Below are 14,773 nucleotides of genomic sequence, written 5' to 3'. Positions count from 1 at the left end.
AGGGGGCGGGGCCAGGCCGCGCCCCGGGGGCCGCAGCCAATCGGCGCGGGCGGAGGGCTGCGCGCGCCCGCAGCCGCCATCTTGTGGGAGGGCAGAGGCGAAGGGCAGAGCGCGGCGGGGACGGCGGCGGCCGAGGTACCGCGGGGTGGCTCGGCTGGGGTCGGGCCCCGGGCTGGAGTCGGGTCCTGGTCCTGCCGGGCGGGAGGGCGGCTCTCCGCGCCGCCGGGGCACCCGGGCACCGGCGACCTTCAGCCGCGGCGTCGCTCCCTCCGAGTCCCGGGCGCCGCCGCGTCCCTTCCCCGGCCTGGCCCGACGCGAGCGCGGGTCGCGGGTGCAACCGGGCAAGGGCACTGGGCTCCTCCGGGAACAGGACCCAGGCTTTTGCATCCGTCAGGCGCGAGAAAAGATGGTCTTGGCTTTCCAAGTCCTTTCCAGTCGTGTGCGGCCAACGTTTAGGGGGTTGTTTCATTAAGGCTTTTAGCTTTTGCACGGTCAGCCGAGCTAACGCTTACCTGGTTATACGACAGAGATAACGCTGCTGGATTGGGTTAGATAAGACATAGATGACAGAAGTTGTGTTAGTGAGCGCTGCACCGGCAGTGCAGTTTCGTGTGTCTGCTGCAGGGGCACCGGGGGCTGCAGCATCTGCTGGGTTGGGGAACTGGGTGGGGTGTGTGGAGCCCTTGGGGGGAGGCAGAAGATAAGCAACAAATGTTTGTCCTAAACATAAGATCCTCTTCAGAAAAGTATGTCTCTAAACATTAAAAAAAAACCTTTGCTTTTATTGTGCAGACAACCCTTTATTGGCTTATCTGCTCCTGTCACCTCTTTTGTACCTCAAGAGAGTACAAGAGTGCTCTGGATGCGCCTGCTCCTTATGTATATCCACTGCTTGTCAAAATGTCCTGAAAGCAGATTTAGGAGCAGACAATAGAATTATGAAGCTTAGTGTAGAGATTAGTTTGATTTTTCCTATTGATCCTGTCTAAGTGACTTTAAATGAATTAATTGTCCTGTACTGTTTGTTAGGACAAGTAGCCATGGCTGGCCACGACTCGGGATCTCAACACCAGTTCACTGGATTTCAGAAGTACTTCAATTCCTATACCATCATAGGCAGGAGGAATGTATGTATTATGTACATTGTTTTGTAGTCTTGTAGAATGGCGTTTTCTGGGGCTTAGACTGAAACTAAATTTAACTTTTCTGTTTTCCAGTATGTAATAGCAACGTACACAGGTGTTGCACTCCTTATCTTGTATTTCAAGTTTAGGCCTAAGAAGCAAACTCCTGCTGTGGAACATAAGTAAAAGGTAAGTGGCTGATGTTCCTCCAGGACCAAAATGCTTCAGTGCCAGCTCAGGAAGCAGTGACAAAGGCCAACTTCCCAATAATACAGTGTAATAAGAGACAGAAACACAAACACATGGACTTCCTATTTACTGTTTTAAATCTCAAATAAACTCTAGCATTGACTTATTTGGGGGCATTCTGAATGAAGTGGGTTATTAAAGGTAGTGCAAAAAGTATGGTATACAGTATTCTTGTTCTTCTGACATGATAAATGGAACTAGAGATGGGATGCAGGGAGGAAGAAAAAACAGGGAAGGAGGAACAGAAGGATGTTGCAGCAAGATATATTGAGCTTTGCCTACAAACATTAGTTGCCTCTGGTCTTCCCTTTTGCTGTAAAATAGGGGTAACTTGCTTTGTAGGTTATTGAAATAATGGAGTAGTACTTAAGGACTTATTTCTTGACTGTATTAGAATTCCAAGTAGAGATTAATGCAGTCTGTTAAAACCTTCATTTGAATAAAGGAGCACCATATGATGGAACTCTGTGTGTTGCACACTTGATTATTCAAGGCCCATGCAGAAGTGACTGGACTTGTCTAGCAACAACCAAGTGTTACAAAATTTTGGAGTCACTTTCAAGTACAGAATTTTCATTGAAATGGCATTTTGACAAAACCTATGGGCTGTCCTCATAGCCTGAAGAAAGGGGTATAAAACAGTAAGCTTTAGCATTGTTGTTGTGTGTAAAGGGGACATCAGTCACTTCTTCCTGAGTGTGCTGAAATCTGGCTGCTTGTAGCTAAAATAGTTTGGGCTTGGGGCAGGGGGATGCTCAGTTACCACTGTGCAAGAATTGCTATGTTTGACCTTTCTTCTCTTGGCAGGTTGCTGGCATGTCTGAACCTCCAATCTGTGTCAATGTAATGCAAGCTTGATGACCTGTTGTGGCTAATAAAATATAAAGAATTACTTGTTTTGTTGGAAATATGTAATGATCCAAAAAACCTTAAGTGTGGTACTTCTCTTTTTTCCTCCTGTCAAAAATAGTTGCTCATAGCAGAGATGGAGCATCTGATCTGTGTCATTACTATCTTAACTCTGCTGCTGTTGTAACACATCCTAAAGTGTTTTGAGCACCTGGCAGTAACCTAGGAAGGACCTCAGCTGCACGGCCATAACACTGCACAGGGCCTAGAGCTGATCCAAGCACCTCCACACCTCCATGTCACAGCTTGCATGGTTTGCGGCCACCTGGTTGCTCCCACTTTTTGCATTCCAAACTAGTAGCTTACATGGAAACCATTACTTCTTCTGCCTCAGTTGTCTGTATTTTGCACAGAACCTCTTTGGTTTTGATGGAAAACCTCCCAAATTAGACTGACCCAGTTATGGTATTTGAGCTTTTTCTGTCAGTGGCTTCTCTTTGCAGAGGAAAGAAGGAAAATGGCTCAGTCTGCTGCTATTAAAGTCCCATAACCCTGCACATTCATGAACAGTGCCCCAAGTAGTCCTGTGCTTACTTTCCCTGCCTCTTGCTCGAGGAGGTGCCCTACCACAGTTAGGTGTGTGCAGCCTCCTCCTTGCCCAGCACTAAAATCTGTCTATCACATTTGCCACAGTGTCTTTCTACAGCTCAATTAACACTTGGTACCTGCCTTAGATGTCACAGTAGTGCTGATGTGGGAATGTGATGATACCACACTTCTGCCAGCAGCAGGGATCGAACCATGCTAAAGCTTGCAAATGCCCTTCCCAAACTGAGGGCAGCAGGAGCTAGGAATGATTACTGGAAGAAATGGAAAAATTAATTGCAGGGTCTTGATGCTCTCTCTAGTTCATTTTTTCTTAAAGCCATTTTAGTACATGCTGGGCCTCCTGAACAAATCTGGTCATCTTTCTCTCCTGATTGTTTGCATAGATGGCTTCACCTGTATTCAATTCCCCCACTGAAAAATGGTGGCCGTAAGAGTGTAATAATGTCAGGAACTAGAACCTGTCACCTTTCTTTACAAGATGTACATGGAATAGCTCCTCATCAACCATTTCTGATTACTTTATTTCTCTTAGAGTTGTCACAGTTACAAACTGCTCTTGGTTCCATTGCAGCCATTAAGGGCAGTAAATGTCTTCTTGTAACATATAGACACAAATTATGTGGTTTTAGTATTTATTATAATATCAAAAGTATAAAACTGTACAAAATACAAAGGCAGAATGTGGCAGTGTTTTCTTTAAGCTGTCAAAAACTACTTAAATCTAACTGGTCATATTGAGAGCTAGGAAATTTTGTTGAGGTACCATTACACAAAATAAAATCAAAATAATTTTTACCCTTTTTTCTTTGAAGAAAATGTCTAGGTGAGCTTCCTAGTGAATTTTCCACACTTTACTTTTATGTATAATGCCTGTAGTACACTTGTAAGAGTTAGAGCAAGACAAGAGATGAAAGAGGAGGTAGTTCTCCATTTACTTGACCTTAGAAATTACAAGTCTTATTTTTATTTTCACTAGAGAGCCAGTAGATTGTTCAAGTGTCCAAGTCCTTACTGTGAAGTAATGAGGAACACAAACCAGATTTCTCTGCATAAATCTTGTAAGAGATTAAGAACAAAAACCAACCCAAGCCCACACCCCACTGGACCTGGCCTTTGGTGGTGATGTTTTTGGTTCAAAAACACAGATGCTCTTCCCAGTGTTTTGCAAGTTTTACTCTTCTTTAGAAATAAAACACAGCTTTATTGGTAGTCCAGGAGGACTCACTGGGTACAATGTTTTCGTGGAATTGTCACTCAAGAGACAAGCTGGCCTTTCAAAAGCAAACTGATCATGCACTTATCCTTTCATGCTGCTATATGTTTCAATTTCTTGGCTAGTTTTACTGGGTTTTTATGTTAAACGTTATGCAGAAAGGATACAGGTTTTTAATATTCTTTTACATCTAATACAAAGTAAAGGGTTCAAGTCCACTTTTTTAATAGTGACTATTTCAGTTGTGCCTCAGTTCCCCTTTTTATTTTCTCATACAATAAAGTATGAAAGTAAATAAAATTCACATTGCACTTCTGGTTGCTTATCACACTGACAGCACTGGCTACCTTTGAAAACAGTAACAAGATCTGTGTTTCTGACACCTTAAAAAAGCACATGAATTTGAAATCTTTTCAGGACTTAGAACTTGGCTGCATAAAAGCCGTGCATGGAGCTTCGCGGCAGTTCCCCACGAGCATCAGGCTGTCGGGCCCGCTCCGTCAATGCCCTGGTTGTTGCTGTGATCTCACCACACCTGCTGCCCAGCCCAGGCTTTAGTGAATCAAACTACATTCTTCTTTCCTGAAAATGGACAGTTTGCTTGTGTTTGAGACTGATGAAACATTTGCTAACCATAAATTAAGTGCTTTAAAAAAATCTGAGAACACATGTCAAGGCTGTTAACTTTTCACAAGTTTCAGCAGAGCTCAGTACCACCTCTGGGAAGAGATGGCTCATTTCATATGTACATATATCTACGTTATCAAAAGCACCACAAACAGTTCCTTCTTTTGCAGCCACGATGTCTTGTCAATCTCCAGCATTTTCAAACTGCAGATAAATATGAAACAGCAGAACTGAGAGACGCTGCTTGCATTAATTACATAGTTTCATTCTCCCTGCAACAGACTCGTGGGGTCCTTCTGTTCAAGATATTCCCCCTTGTCTCACATCCTGAGGTCACTACTGCAATGACTTGGCACAGTCAGTCTCAGCTTCCCGATCTACTGTGAGCTGTAGGCTCCCGCAGCCAGCAGCAGGTTCCTGCGTGTGAAATGGAGATGAACAACCGGGGTTGATTTGGTCATGTATGTGCCCAGTAGCAAGTCCTGTGAGTTCTCAGGCAAGTTTATGTGTCCAGTGGCTGTAGTAAAGTCATCAGTTTCTAAATCTTCAAATGCCTTCACAGCATCCCACAGACGAACTGTGTTATCCATTGAACCTAAAAAGAAAAAAACCCACAGTTTAAAGTAGTTTATTAATAAAATGGTACATAAAAAATGTTTCTGGGGAGCAAGTGAACAGAAATTAAAGCTCAGAAAGCAAAAGACTATAGCAAGCCTCATATAGCATACTGAATGCACACATAAAAGTTACCAGTCCTCGCTGCTTTTTCTAAGCAAGTGATTCTACTTTGTCTTTCTCAATTTAAGGAACTAATTATATCATTCCTCTTCAGAATTATGGAATACAATGGACACTTCAGTGTTCCTGGTGAATTTTACCTGATGCTAAAATCTCTCCATCTCTACTGAATCTGAGTGCATAGATAGTGTCAGTGTGCCCTTTCAATTCGCCAACCATCAAGCCATGTCCAATATCCCACAGCAGAACTCTTCCATCTGTTGCTCCAGTAGCCAGGAATCGCCCATTAGGAGAAAATGCCAATGAATGAATTGGTCCCTAAAACAGACATTGGTGGGGGGGCAACAGAACAAAGTTAATTAAGTTTACTCATATTCAGTCAGTCAAGCTGTGTTCAAAGAACTGTTTAGAATCTCAGCACAGAAATAAAATCACTTTCACACTGTGAGTGATCTGCCTTTACCTTATGCCCAGTGAATATTCTTACACAATTCCCATTCAAAACATCCCAGAGCCGTATAGTCCTGTCTGCTGAGCCTGTAGCAATATAGTTGGAGTTGGGATGAAATCGGGTACACGTCACATCTGCAAGATGGCCAGCAAAGATCCGTAATGGCTGGTAGTGATCCGTTGCCCACAGACTGAAAAGAAAAGCTTTATTAATAAAAGAACTGTAAAGGAGTTCAGTCTCTGTTCCTGTTGGAGCAGCTCTAGAGGAAGTCACAGAAGTGCTCAGAGGGCTGAAGCACCTCTGCAATGAGGAGAGGATGACAGAGTTCAGCCTAGAGAAGAGCTGGCTCTGTGGAGACCTTGTTGTGGCCTTTCAGTACTTAAAGTACTTAAGTACTTCAAACTTAATTAGAAGAAAGATGGGGAGAGACTTTTTATCAGGGCCTATTGCAACAGGACAAGGGATAATGATTTTAAACTAAAGGAAGGTAGATTTAGTCTAGATATAAGGAAGACATGTTTTACAAGGAGGGTGATGAAACCCCTTGGTGACCCAGAGAGGTGGTAGATGCCCCATTCCTGGGTACATTCAAGGTCAGGTTGGATGGGGCTCTGAGCAGCCTAATCTAGTTGAAGATGTCCCTGCTCATTGCAGGGCTGTTGGACTAGATGGTCTTTAAAGGTCCCTTCCAACCCAAACTGCTCTATGATTCTATGATCTGTTGCACAACAAGAAAAAAAACAGTAATTGTGGACTGATTTCTTATGGGTCAGTTTATTGAATTATCAGGATGTTTTTGTAAAAAATATACTTTTCAGAATGGAGAAATAAAGAATATTCTGTCAATTTGTTCAACAATAGGAGGAGAATACTTCTAATCAGAGGGTCACATAGGAGGACATAATCCCTTTAGTCATGAGATAATATGATGTGTGTTGAAAAAACAGAAAAACTGCATTAAAACATTTGCTCAGTATTTTAATTGACATAAAATAAAATTTATTTTCCATAATAGAGTAGGCAAGAGTATATCAGCTAATGACTTTCAGGGTTGATCCACCACAAACTGACCCAGACAAGTGAAAAACATCCAGTTTCTTACCGAGCCACTCTGTCGTGTCCCCCCGACACAAAGTAATAACCATAAGGAGAGAACTGTGTATCCCAAACTGGATAATTATGTCCTTTATATCCCACCAAACATGTGAATGTTTGGAGACTCCACAATCTCACAGTGCCATCCTCAGAACAGGACAACAGATAGTTCCTGTCACAGAAGAAATTATAGCATATCACATATCAAACTCACACGGGGGCTGTATAAACATTGCATAAACACTGTGAGATGTCCGTGATAGAACTGTCCCCTCAGCAGCACCTGTTTAGCATGTCACCCATAAATCAGCATTTCAGTGGGGTAAGCAACAGTAACTAATTCAAGCAGAACCCAGTCCTAGGCCCTTATGCAAAAAAAGAGATGATTTGACATTGATGATTAATTCTGATGGCACTTAATACTGAGGGGAACAAGGGAAAAAAAACCAAAAAACACACCACAGAGGAGGTCTTTACTCAGGGATCCAGTTACATGGAAAAATGACTAGTAAACTGCTACACTGTTATTTTTAAAAAAAAAATCTTCTAATACAACTCTGAACAAAGTATCATGATTCCCTGAAAAAGAATTCATATCATGCTCACGTTCTCAATTAATAATTATAGACTATATTTGTTCCACACGAAGTTTACTTCTCAGCTGTGTTTCTGTGGTGGCTGTTTCCTGACTAGACACAAGCAAAAGCAAAACCTAAGACATTTAAACCTCTTTTCCACTGTCCAGACTCCCATCATTACATAAAGGTTTTAAATCTCTTATTTGAAAGGTACTGTTCCATACATTCTGAAAATAAAGTCTCAATAGAATATGAGAAACTTGAAGGGCAATGATGTGCTACTGAATCTTTAAGTTTTGCAACACTAAGTTAAATCAATGCTGCAGTATTTTTCCTCTCTATATCTCAGTTAGTTAAAACCCAAATTGAACTACAGTTTGCAAAGCTGCAGTTTTGCCATCTAAATCCTTAATCTCCAAAACGGTGCTGGTATCCTCAGCTATAGTTGATTTCAGTAATAGCTGACAGAGATCAACATCCTGAGCTTTATGAGCATTTGCACAGTTTCTTACAGGCTGCATGAACAAGAATTGCTTTAACCAGGAAAAAGTTGCATTAAGAGTATGTTCTCATTCAGTAGCATGCAATTAAAACTGAAGACAAGCAAACTAGTTAGCTTGTAAACGTTTACCTATCAGGACTGAAGCTGGTGCCATAGACAGGTCCACTGTGACCATATAAAATCTTCAACTCACTTGCTGTTTTTTCATCCATGATCCTCTCCAAGACATCATCCGATTCTTTGTCAATGAGACTGAGGTCTGCAAGATTTCAAAGTTCATGTATCAGAATAACTGTCAGAAGTTCAAGATAAATGTCATCATGACATCATCTCAGTTAAATACCAAGATTAAGAAATGTTTGCACAGTATCCAGCTTCAACCAGAACACATTTTTACACAAGCAGCAGAATTAAAGCAGGCTGGTTTCCATGAATTTGTGTAGGTGTTGAGCTTCTCAAAGTTCCAACCTTCTCAGAGTTCCCTTCTATCATTTCTCCCATGGTACCTCTAGTGTCTCCCCTAGATCACCTAACCCCAAGTGTCTATTACACCTTGTAGTTACCACCCCGTTAAGAAGCAAGATGGCTAGTTCCACACTAGTTATGACTAGCTCCAAGCTCTGTGCACTGACCACCTCACAGCAGGTGTACATGACCAGATTTCTCATTCCTTTAAAACTGTTTCTAATGGTAATATGTAAGATGTGATCATATATCTGTGCACATATTGTTTCTTCAAAGTGAAACATATAAACACTGCAGCCAACTCTCCTGCCACAGGTATCTTTCCCTGTTCAGGCAGAACAAAAATGTCACAAGTTATGCAGGCTCCTATCAGGTGTTATTGTCTTAATTACCTGCTGCTGTTTTTACACTACGTAGCTTTTTTGGAGTCACAGACCACACTCTGACAGTAGAGTCAGCAAAGCCTCCTACAATCATGCTGGAGTCATCTGTAATATCCACTGCAGTCAGACCCTACACACAGAATATCCAGTTATATTGTTTGCATCTCTAATGATATATTTCAAATATTACAAAATCCTAAGAGTATTAAAAAGGTAATATGACTTAATTACAAAAATAGAGAGAATTATTCTAAGATAAACATAAACACAGGAATTCTTGCCCCATTAAAAATAAAGCTTTATGTGTGAAGCACAGTCAGTAGTGACAAAGAATATTGCTTTCCAGTATTCCAGTGCAAAATATCCTACTATGTTCTGTAGGATACACTTAGGGCCCCATAAAAAAAGCAGAAGAAGGAATTATGGCAAAATTCAAGCAAAACCAAGGAACATGGAAATTTTATAGTTTAAGGAGTCTTTGAAGAGAATTTTGAACATTTTGGAACATAAACTTTGCAATGCTTAACCCAAATACTCCAATTACCCTGGCCAACACTGTTATGTCTTTTTTCTTTAACAAGAGTGATGCTCATAATTTTGATTCCCTTTCCCCTATTACCCAAACCCTTTTACCAACCTGGTAAGCATTAAGGAATGTGTAGAAACAGATGGAGGGCAGGCACTCTGGTCCAAGACGCACTCGCCTTGCTGCTTCCTTCATATTCATTACTTTATCCAGCTTGTCAGAGTCTTTCAGTTCAGGCAGAGGAATTCTACACAAGAACCACATGTTTTTACAAAGCAAAAGCACCTTCCTTATTGTTAATCCAAACAAAGACAGTGAAACGGTCACATGCAACCCCATACTTCAGTATTCAAATACAAAACAAGAATTAGAAAAAATGAAAGACTAAGACTGATGAGAAAGAGAGCCAGTAGCTTTCAGAATTTCAGACAGGTGGTGCAACAAGATAAATAATTGAGGGTGAACTGAAAAGATTAGTGTGTAACCAAGTAAAATTTCATCAAGGGAAATCTAGATTGACTTGAAGAGCAGTGACAGAGGGTTATATGCTATGGGTTCCATGACCTCCGTTACAAGTCTTATGGCTACAGCTGTGTACAGCTGAAATAGCCAAAATGCTAAAACTACCATGTCAACAGCAATGCAGATTTGGCATGACAAGACTGGATTTTAAAGACTCCTCTACATATCATTTCCTTGGTACCTGTTTTGGGGAGGAGCATTAGGGTCCTGTTTTTTACTTTTTGACCCGACATTATCTTTTTTAGGTTTTTTCTTCTTTGGCTTTCCTTCCTCATTTTCTCCTTCTTCATCTTCATCATCCAAAGGCACATCAAACTCTGGTTCTTTAAGTAAGCCGAAGAAAACCTACAAGCCAATAAAAAAACCACACAAGACAAAACAGTAATTGCTGTTCTTACTGAAAACTAAATTTTTTAATAGTAACTTTTCAATGTGATAGTTCTAGAAAGAGAGTTGCCCCCTTAAAGCTGCTCTGTTTAATATTACACCATATATTACTGCTTAGCCCATTAAAAATGTAGTAGATGTTCTTCTGGTTTACCCAGCCAACTGATCTGGACAACTATAAGTTCTCCCACCATCTCTTAGTCCTTCCTTAAAGCTGAATCCCCACCCTACCTTATTTATTTGTATAGTACTGTGGTACTACACACACAGCTCTTCTAGTAACAACTGGTAGCAAGTCAAAATTACATCTGCTGCACAAAAGAAGAAGCCAAATAGTCAGGTGTCCATTTTAAAACTCCAAAGTAATTAATGAGTTAGTTTAAGTTCAGTTCAGTGGGCTGAACACAAGGTCGTCTCTCAAAAGGGTTCAGCAGTTTTGTCCACCTGACAGCAATACATCTTGTTCTCTCTACTTCTGTCAACAACTGTTTGTACAGTTCTCTTCCTTTGTTCTGTTCATGCTGGTTTTTAAGACCTCAACTTAAAATTGTCAGTCTATACTAAAGTATCTCCCTGAAAAACTAGGGAGATTTGTAAAAACTGCAACAATCTTTGTCTCCTACCTTTGCTTTATTAGCCTCTCGCTTTGCCTCCCCAGCCAAGCTTCCAACCATAGCATCTATCTGTTGTTTACTGCGAGGCATTCCATCAAAGATATCAATGTAAAGATGCTCCTGAACAATGTTCCAGATCTGATTGTTCTGCTTTTCCTGAAGATGCCTCTTCAAGAGTTGGTAAGAGTCACGGGAAATGCGCAGCACAAACTTGCTTGTTCGGAAATCCAGCATGGTCTCATTACCTTTCATATGTTCTTTTTTGGTTAAGCTTGACAATACACGCAGGTCATCCTGGTAATAGCACTCCTGATCCCCATGAAATCTATTGAAACAATTTAAGATACGATAAAAGGTTTAGTCACTCAACTTGTTATAAAATAGTTGTGGCAAGGGACATTTCAACTATTTATAGAACCATTTTTGCTGACCCTTTGAAGGGAAACAAAGTTATCCTTTAGAATTGCAGTATTTCACAATTGGTCTGAATCCACAAAACAAATTAAGTTCTATTTTCTTCTCAACTGATAAACAAGTGAAACAAAGTAAGAGTACAGAAAATTATAGATTAGCCAGAAATTAATTTCTTTAAGCTTATTTGAAGAATTTCAATGTATATGCTATGATATCAGCAAATACTTATAGCATTCATTACTTTGGCATCTCAGTGCAAGCTCCCAGTGCTAAAAAATGACCTCACAGTCTTTCCCTAAAGATTCAGAATCTCTTCATTGATACTTTTGCAGCAAGGAGCCCATGAGCACACCATTAATATGGTTCAAAATCTGCCAGTGCACAGTTCAGTAGTTTGCACATCTTTCTAACAGGAGATTCGAAAAGAATTTAAGAACAGTTACTACAACCCATTGCAGTGTTATTTCAGATTTCAAATCTCTTCAACTTTAGAGAAGAAAAATAATACATACTTATATATAAGTATATAAATCTATGCTACGATAGCTCACAGATTTAGTCAAAGTAGCAAACAAAATAATGCAAATGTACAAATGAAAATTAATTACCTTTCAAAAAAAGACTTTGCCTCACTCTCATGTTGATTGTAGACCAATTCCAAGTACATGTGCACAAAGAGAGGATAAAAGAGCTGAGACAACTCCGCCCGATGACAGTCCAGGGAACACTCGATGAAGTGTTTCAATCCACTGTAGTACTCCTCGTACAGCGTCGGGTCCCCTTGCTGGTTGTAGGCCGACAACACTGCGCTCACATCCGGCTGATCCTCCACAACCACGGCGCCTCCGACTGCAAAAGCACCAGCCAACAACAAGAGCTGCTCAGACAGTCTGGAAGAGCCAGCAAACAAACAGTGGCCACAACCCCCTGGTCAGGTGAGCAAAACACGTCCTGTGCGTGTTCAGCACCAAGTCTAAACAATACAGGTGAGAGCACATTGGTCCAGCAGCCAATTCTCCCAGCACCTCCAGCAGCTTTTTGGACTTTCCCTGCCAACAGCTGCCTGTAGGTAGGCACTTAGTGCCTAATTCAGACAGGATTTTAAGTGTAAAGGAAGAACCCACTAACATCACAAGAATGAGTTATTTTACTGCTAGGGCTAGAAACTCTTAAACAAGGAGCAGAATGTAAGACATACCCACCATAATTATTTTGCCTTCAGTAAACAAGTAAGTTAAGTAGACTAAGTGAACAATTCACCAAGACCACCACACAACCATCACAGAGCAGGGACACTTAACACTCTGACAGTTCTGTTCTACACAGCAGATGTTACACACTTCCATTGCTTTGTCTTTTATATAAAACAGTCATATCTGGTGATGTCAGGAACAAGCTGACTTTATGCTGTACACTGACTGAAACTCAGACTAGCAGTTCTTGAAATTTCATTCTTCTGTAAAGCTGCCTCACAGAACACCTTGATTAACAACACTGAGAATTGAACTATCCAAAGAACATCTCAAGTACTCAGAAACTAGACAAAGAAATGCAGAAAGCCTCATCTACAAATATCCCATGGCTATTTCACCAAAACGCAGCCTGTACATCAGACCTCTGTTCTCAAACCTGCGGCCAGACCCGGGACAATCCCCACTAACTACAATGGAAACCGCCTATTCCTGCTACTCTGTTAGTTGTGATGGGACACAAAGACAAGCGGGAGCACTTCTTACTTCACAGTGCTCCCTGCAAATACGAGAGACACCCTGTCCTTGGTCCCTTGCTCCAGGATATCCGGATTTCTCCACGGATTGTATGGGGAAATGACACAGCCAAGGACCTCCCGGAAGACCGCGGTAGACTCGGTGGCACCGAGGACCTGACAACCGACCCTTGTGGCCCAGCATCACACGAGCAGCACACGGGCTCCCCACTTCCCGGGGTCCCCGCCGAGAGGAGGGACCGACCCCGCAGCCCCCGCAGGTCTCACCTTTCCCCGGCGGCACGGCGGCAACTGCGGCCACCCCGGGGCTGGAAGTCGCGACAGTGGCGACGCTGCCTCCTATGGCGACGGCGGCAGCGCTGGTGCCCCGGCCGAGCAGTGCCTCGCCGGAGTCCGCGTCGCTGCCGGAGCCCCCCAGGAGCCCGGCGCTGGCGGGGCTGAGAGCGGCGGCGCCCAGGTCATCGCCGAGCAGGCGGGCTTCGCGGCGTAGGATCTCCTCGGACTCCCGGAGGTTGCTGCGCCGCAGGAACTGCAGTACGGCCACAAGCGTCTGCCGGTCCAGCGCCGCCGGGGAGGCGGCCGGGCCCGGCGCCGCTGGTTTCGTGGGTGCTGCATCCCCACCTGCTCCCGCCGCCTCTCCCTCCGCGGCGGTGGCCGGGGCAGCGGCGGGAGCGGCGGCGGCGGCGGCGGCGGCGGGAGGCACCGCGGGTGGCGGCGGCGGCGTCCCCGCCTCGGGGTCCGGCTGCGCCGCCGCCACCTCTGCCGGCTCCTCATGCAGCGCCGCCATCTTCGCCGCCTTCCATTCGCCGGCGGCGCACGGCCGCCGCCAGGCGCGGCCGCCCTTGCGACAGTGAGGGCAAAGGAAGGGCACTGCTGCCGCTGCCTCCACAGGCACGCGCGGCTTCGTTTTGCGACGCTGGCGGAAGCGCTTTGTGGCAGCGCGGGAGCGGTGAGGGGCGGCGGTGCCGGGCCGGTGTGAGGGGGGAAGGGGCGGGGGGGCACTGCGGGGCTCATGGAGATCCCTGGAGTAGACCAAAGATGGCCTTGGGACTATGTGCCCTTAGGGGCCGTGCGCTCAATTACCTTAATTACGGCTGGGCCTCTGAGTTGTCCAGATATTTCTAATACTGCTTCTTTTATTCGTGTCTGTTAAACAGAGATTCGTTGATACTTGTCGAAAGGCTGGAAGAGCTGGAGGTGTTCAGCCTGGATAAAAAAGGCTCCAGGGAGACCTTAGAACATCTTTCAGTGCCTAAAGGGGCTACAAGAGAGCTGGAGAGGGACTTTGGACAAGGGCATGTAGTGAGAGGACAAGGGAGAATGGCTTTAAATTGTCAGAAAGCCGGTTTAGATTAGATATTAGGGAGAAATTCTTTACTGTGAGAGTGGTGAGGCACTGACACAGGGTTGTCCAGCGCAGCTGTGGATGCCCCATCCATGTAAGTGATCCGGGACTCAAAGGTTGGATGGGGCTTTGAGCAACCTGTTCTAGTGGATGTCCCTGCCCATGGCAAGGCGTTTGGAACTAGGTGGTCTCTGAGCTCCCCTCCAACCCAAACAATTTAATTCTGTTACGGAATTAAAACCTAATTTTGAATGAAACTGGTGTTGTGTGATTGAGTGTCTTTCGGGACAAATTAACCGTTTATTAGCGAGTCTCTTGGGGAAAAAAAAATTAAGAAAAAGCCGTGGGCGAGAAAA

At 43.6% G+C, this 14,773-nt stretch overlaps 2 protein-coding genes across 2 annotated transcripts; one reads left to right on the top strand and one right to left on the bottom strand.

The window, feature by feature from the left end:
• Positions 1-40: 40 nt before the first annotated feature.
• Positions 41-2,265, top strand: ATP5MK (ATP synthase membrane subunit k). Its single transcript, XM_069019932.1, has 4 exons — positions 41-135; positions 1,030-1,127; positions 1,218-1,313; positions 2,181-2,265. The coding sequence occupies exons 2-3, from the start codon at positions 1,041-1,043 to the stop codon at positions 1,308-1,310; spliced, it is 180 nt and encodes a 59-aa protein (XP_068876033.1). The 5' UTR covers positions 41-135; positions 1,030-1,040; the 3' UTR covers positions 1,311-1,313; positions 2,181-2,265.
• Positions 2,266-3,331: 1,066 nt separating this feature from the next.
• TAF5 (TATA-box binding protein associated factor 5) lies at positions 3,332-13,926 on the bottom strand. The gene is made up of 11 exons (XM_069019931.1): positions 13,340-13,926; positions 11,955-12,195; positions 10,942-11,257; positions 10,113-10,276; positions 9,521-9,656; positions 8,893-9,013; positions 8,165-8,294; positions 6,963-7,127; positions 5,873-6,050; positions 5,550-5,727; positions 3,332-5,266 (listed from the first exon to the last, which is right to left on the bottom strand). The coding sequence occupies exons 1-11, from the start codon at positions 13,857-13,859 to the stop codon at positions 5,049-5,051; spliced, it is 2,367 nt and encodes a 788-aa protein (XP_068876032.1). The 5' UTR covers positions 13,860-13,926; the 3' UTR covers positions 3,332-5,048.
• Between the last annotated feature and the right edge of the window lie 847 nt (positions 13,927-14,773).

This window comes from Aphelocoma coerulescens, chromosome 6, assembly GCF_041296385.1.
Source record: "Aphelocoma coerulescens isolate FSJ_1873_10779 chromosome 6, UR_Acoe_1.0, whole genome shotgun sequence".
Taxonomy (NCBI): Eukaryota; Metazoa; Chordata; class Aves; order Passeriformes; family Corvidae; genus Aphelocoma; species Aphelocoma coerulescens.
This window is presented reverse-complemented; position numbering and strand designations above follow the sequence as displayed.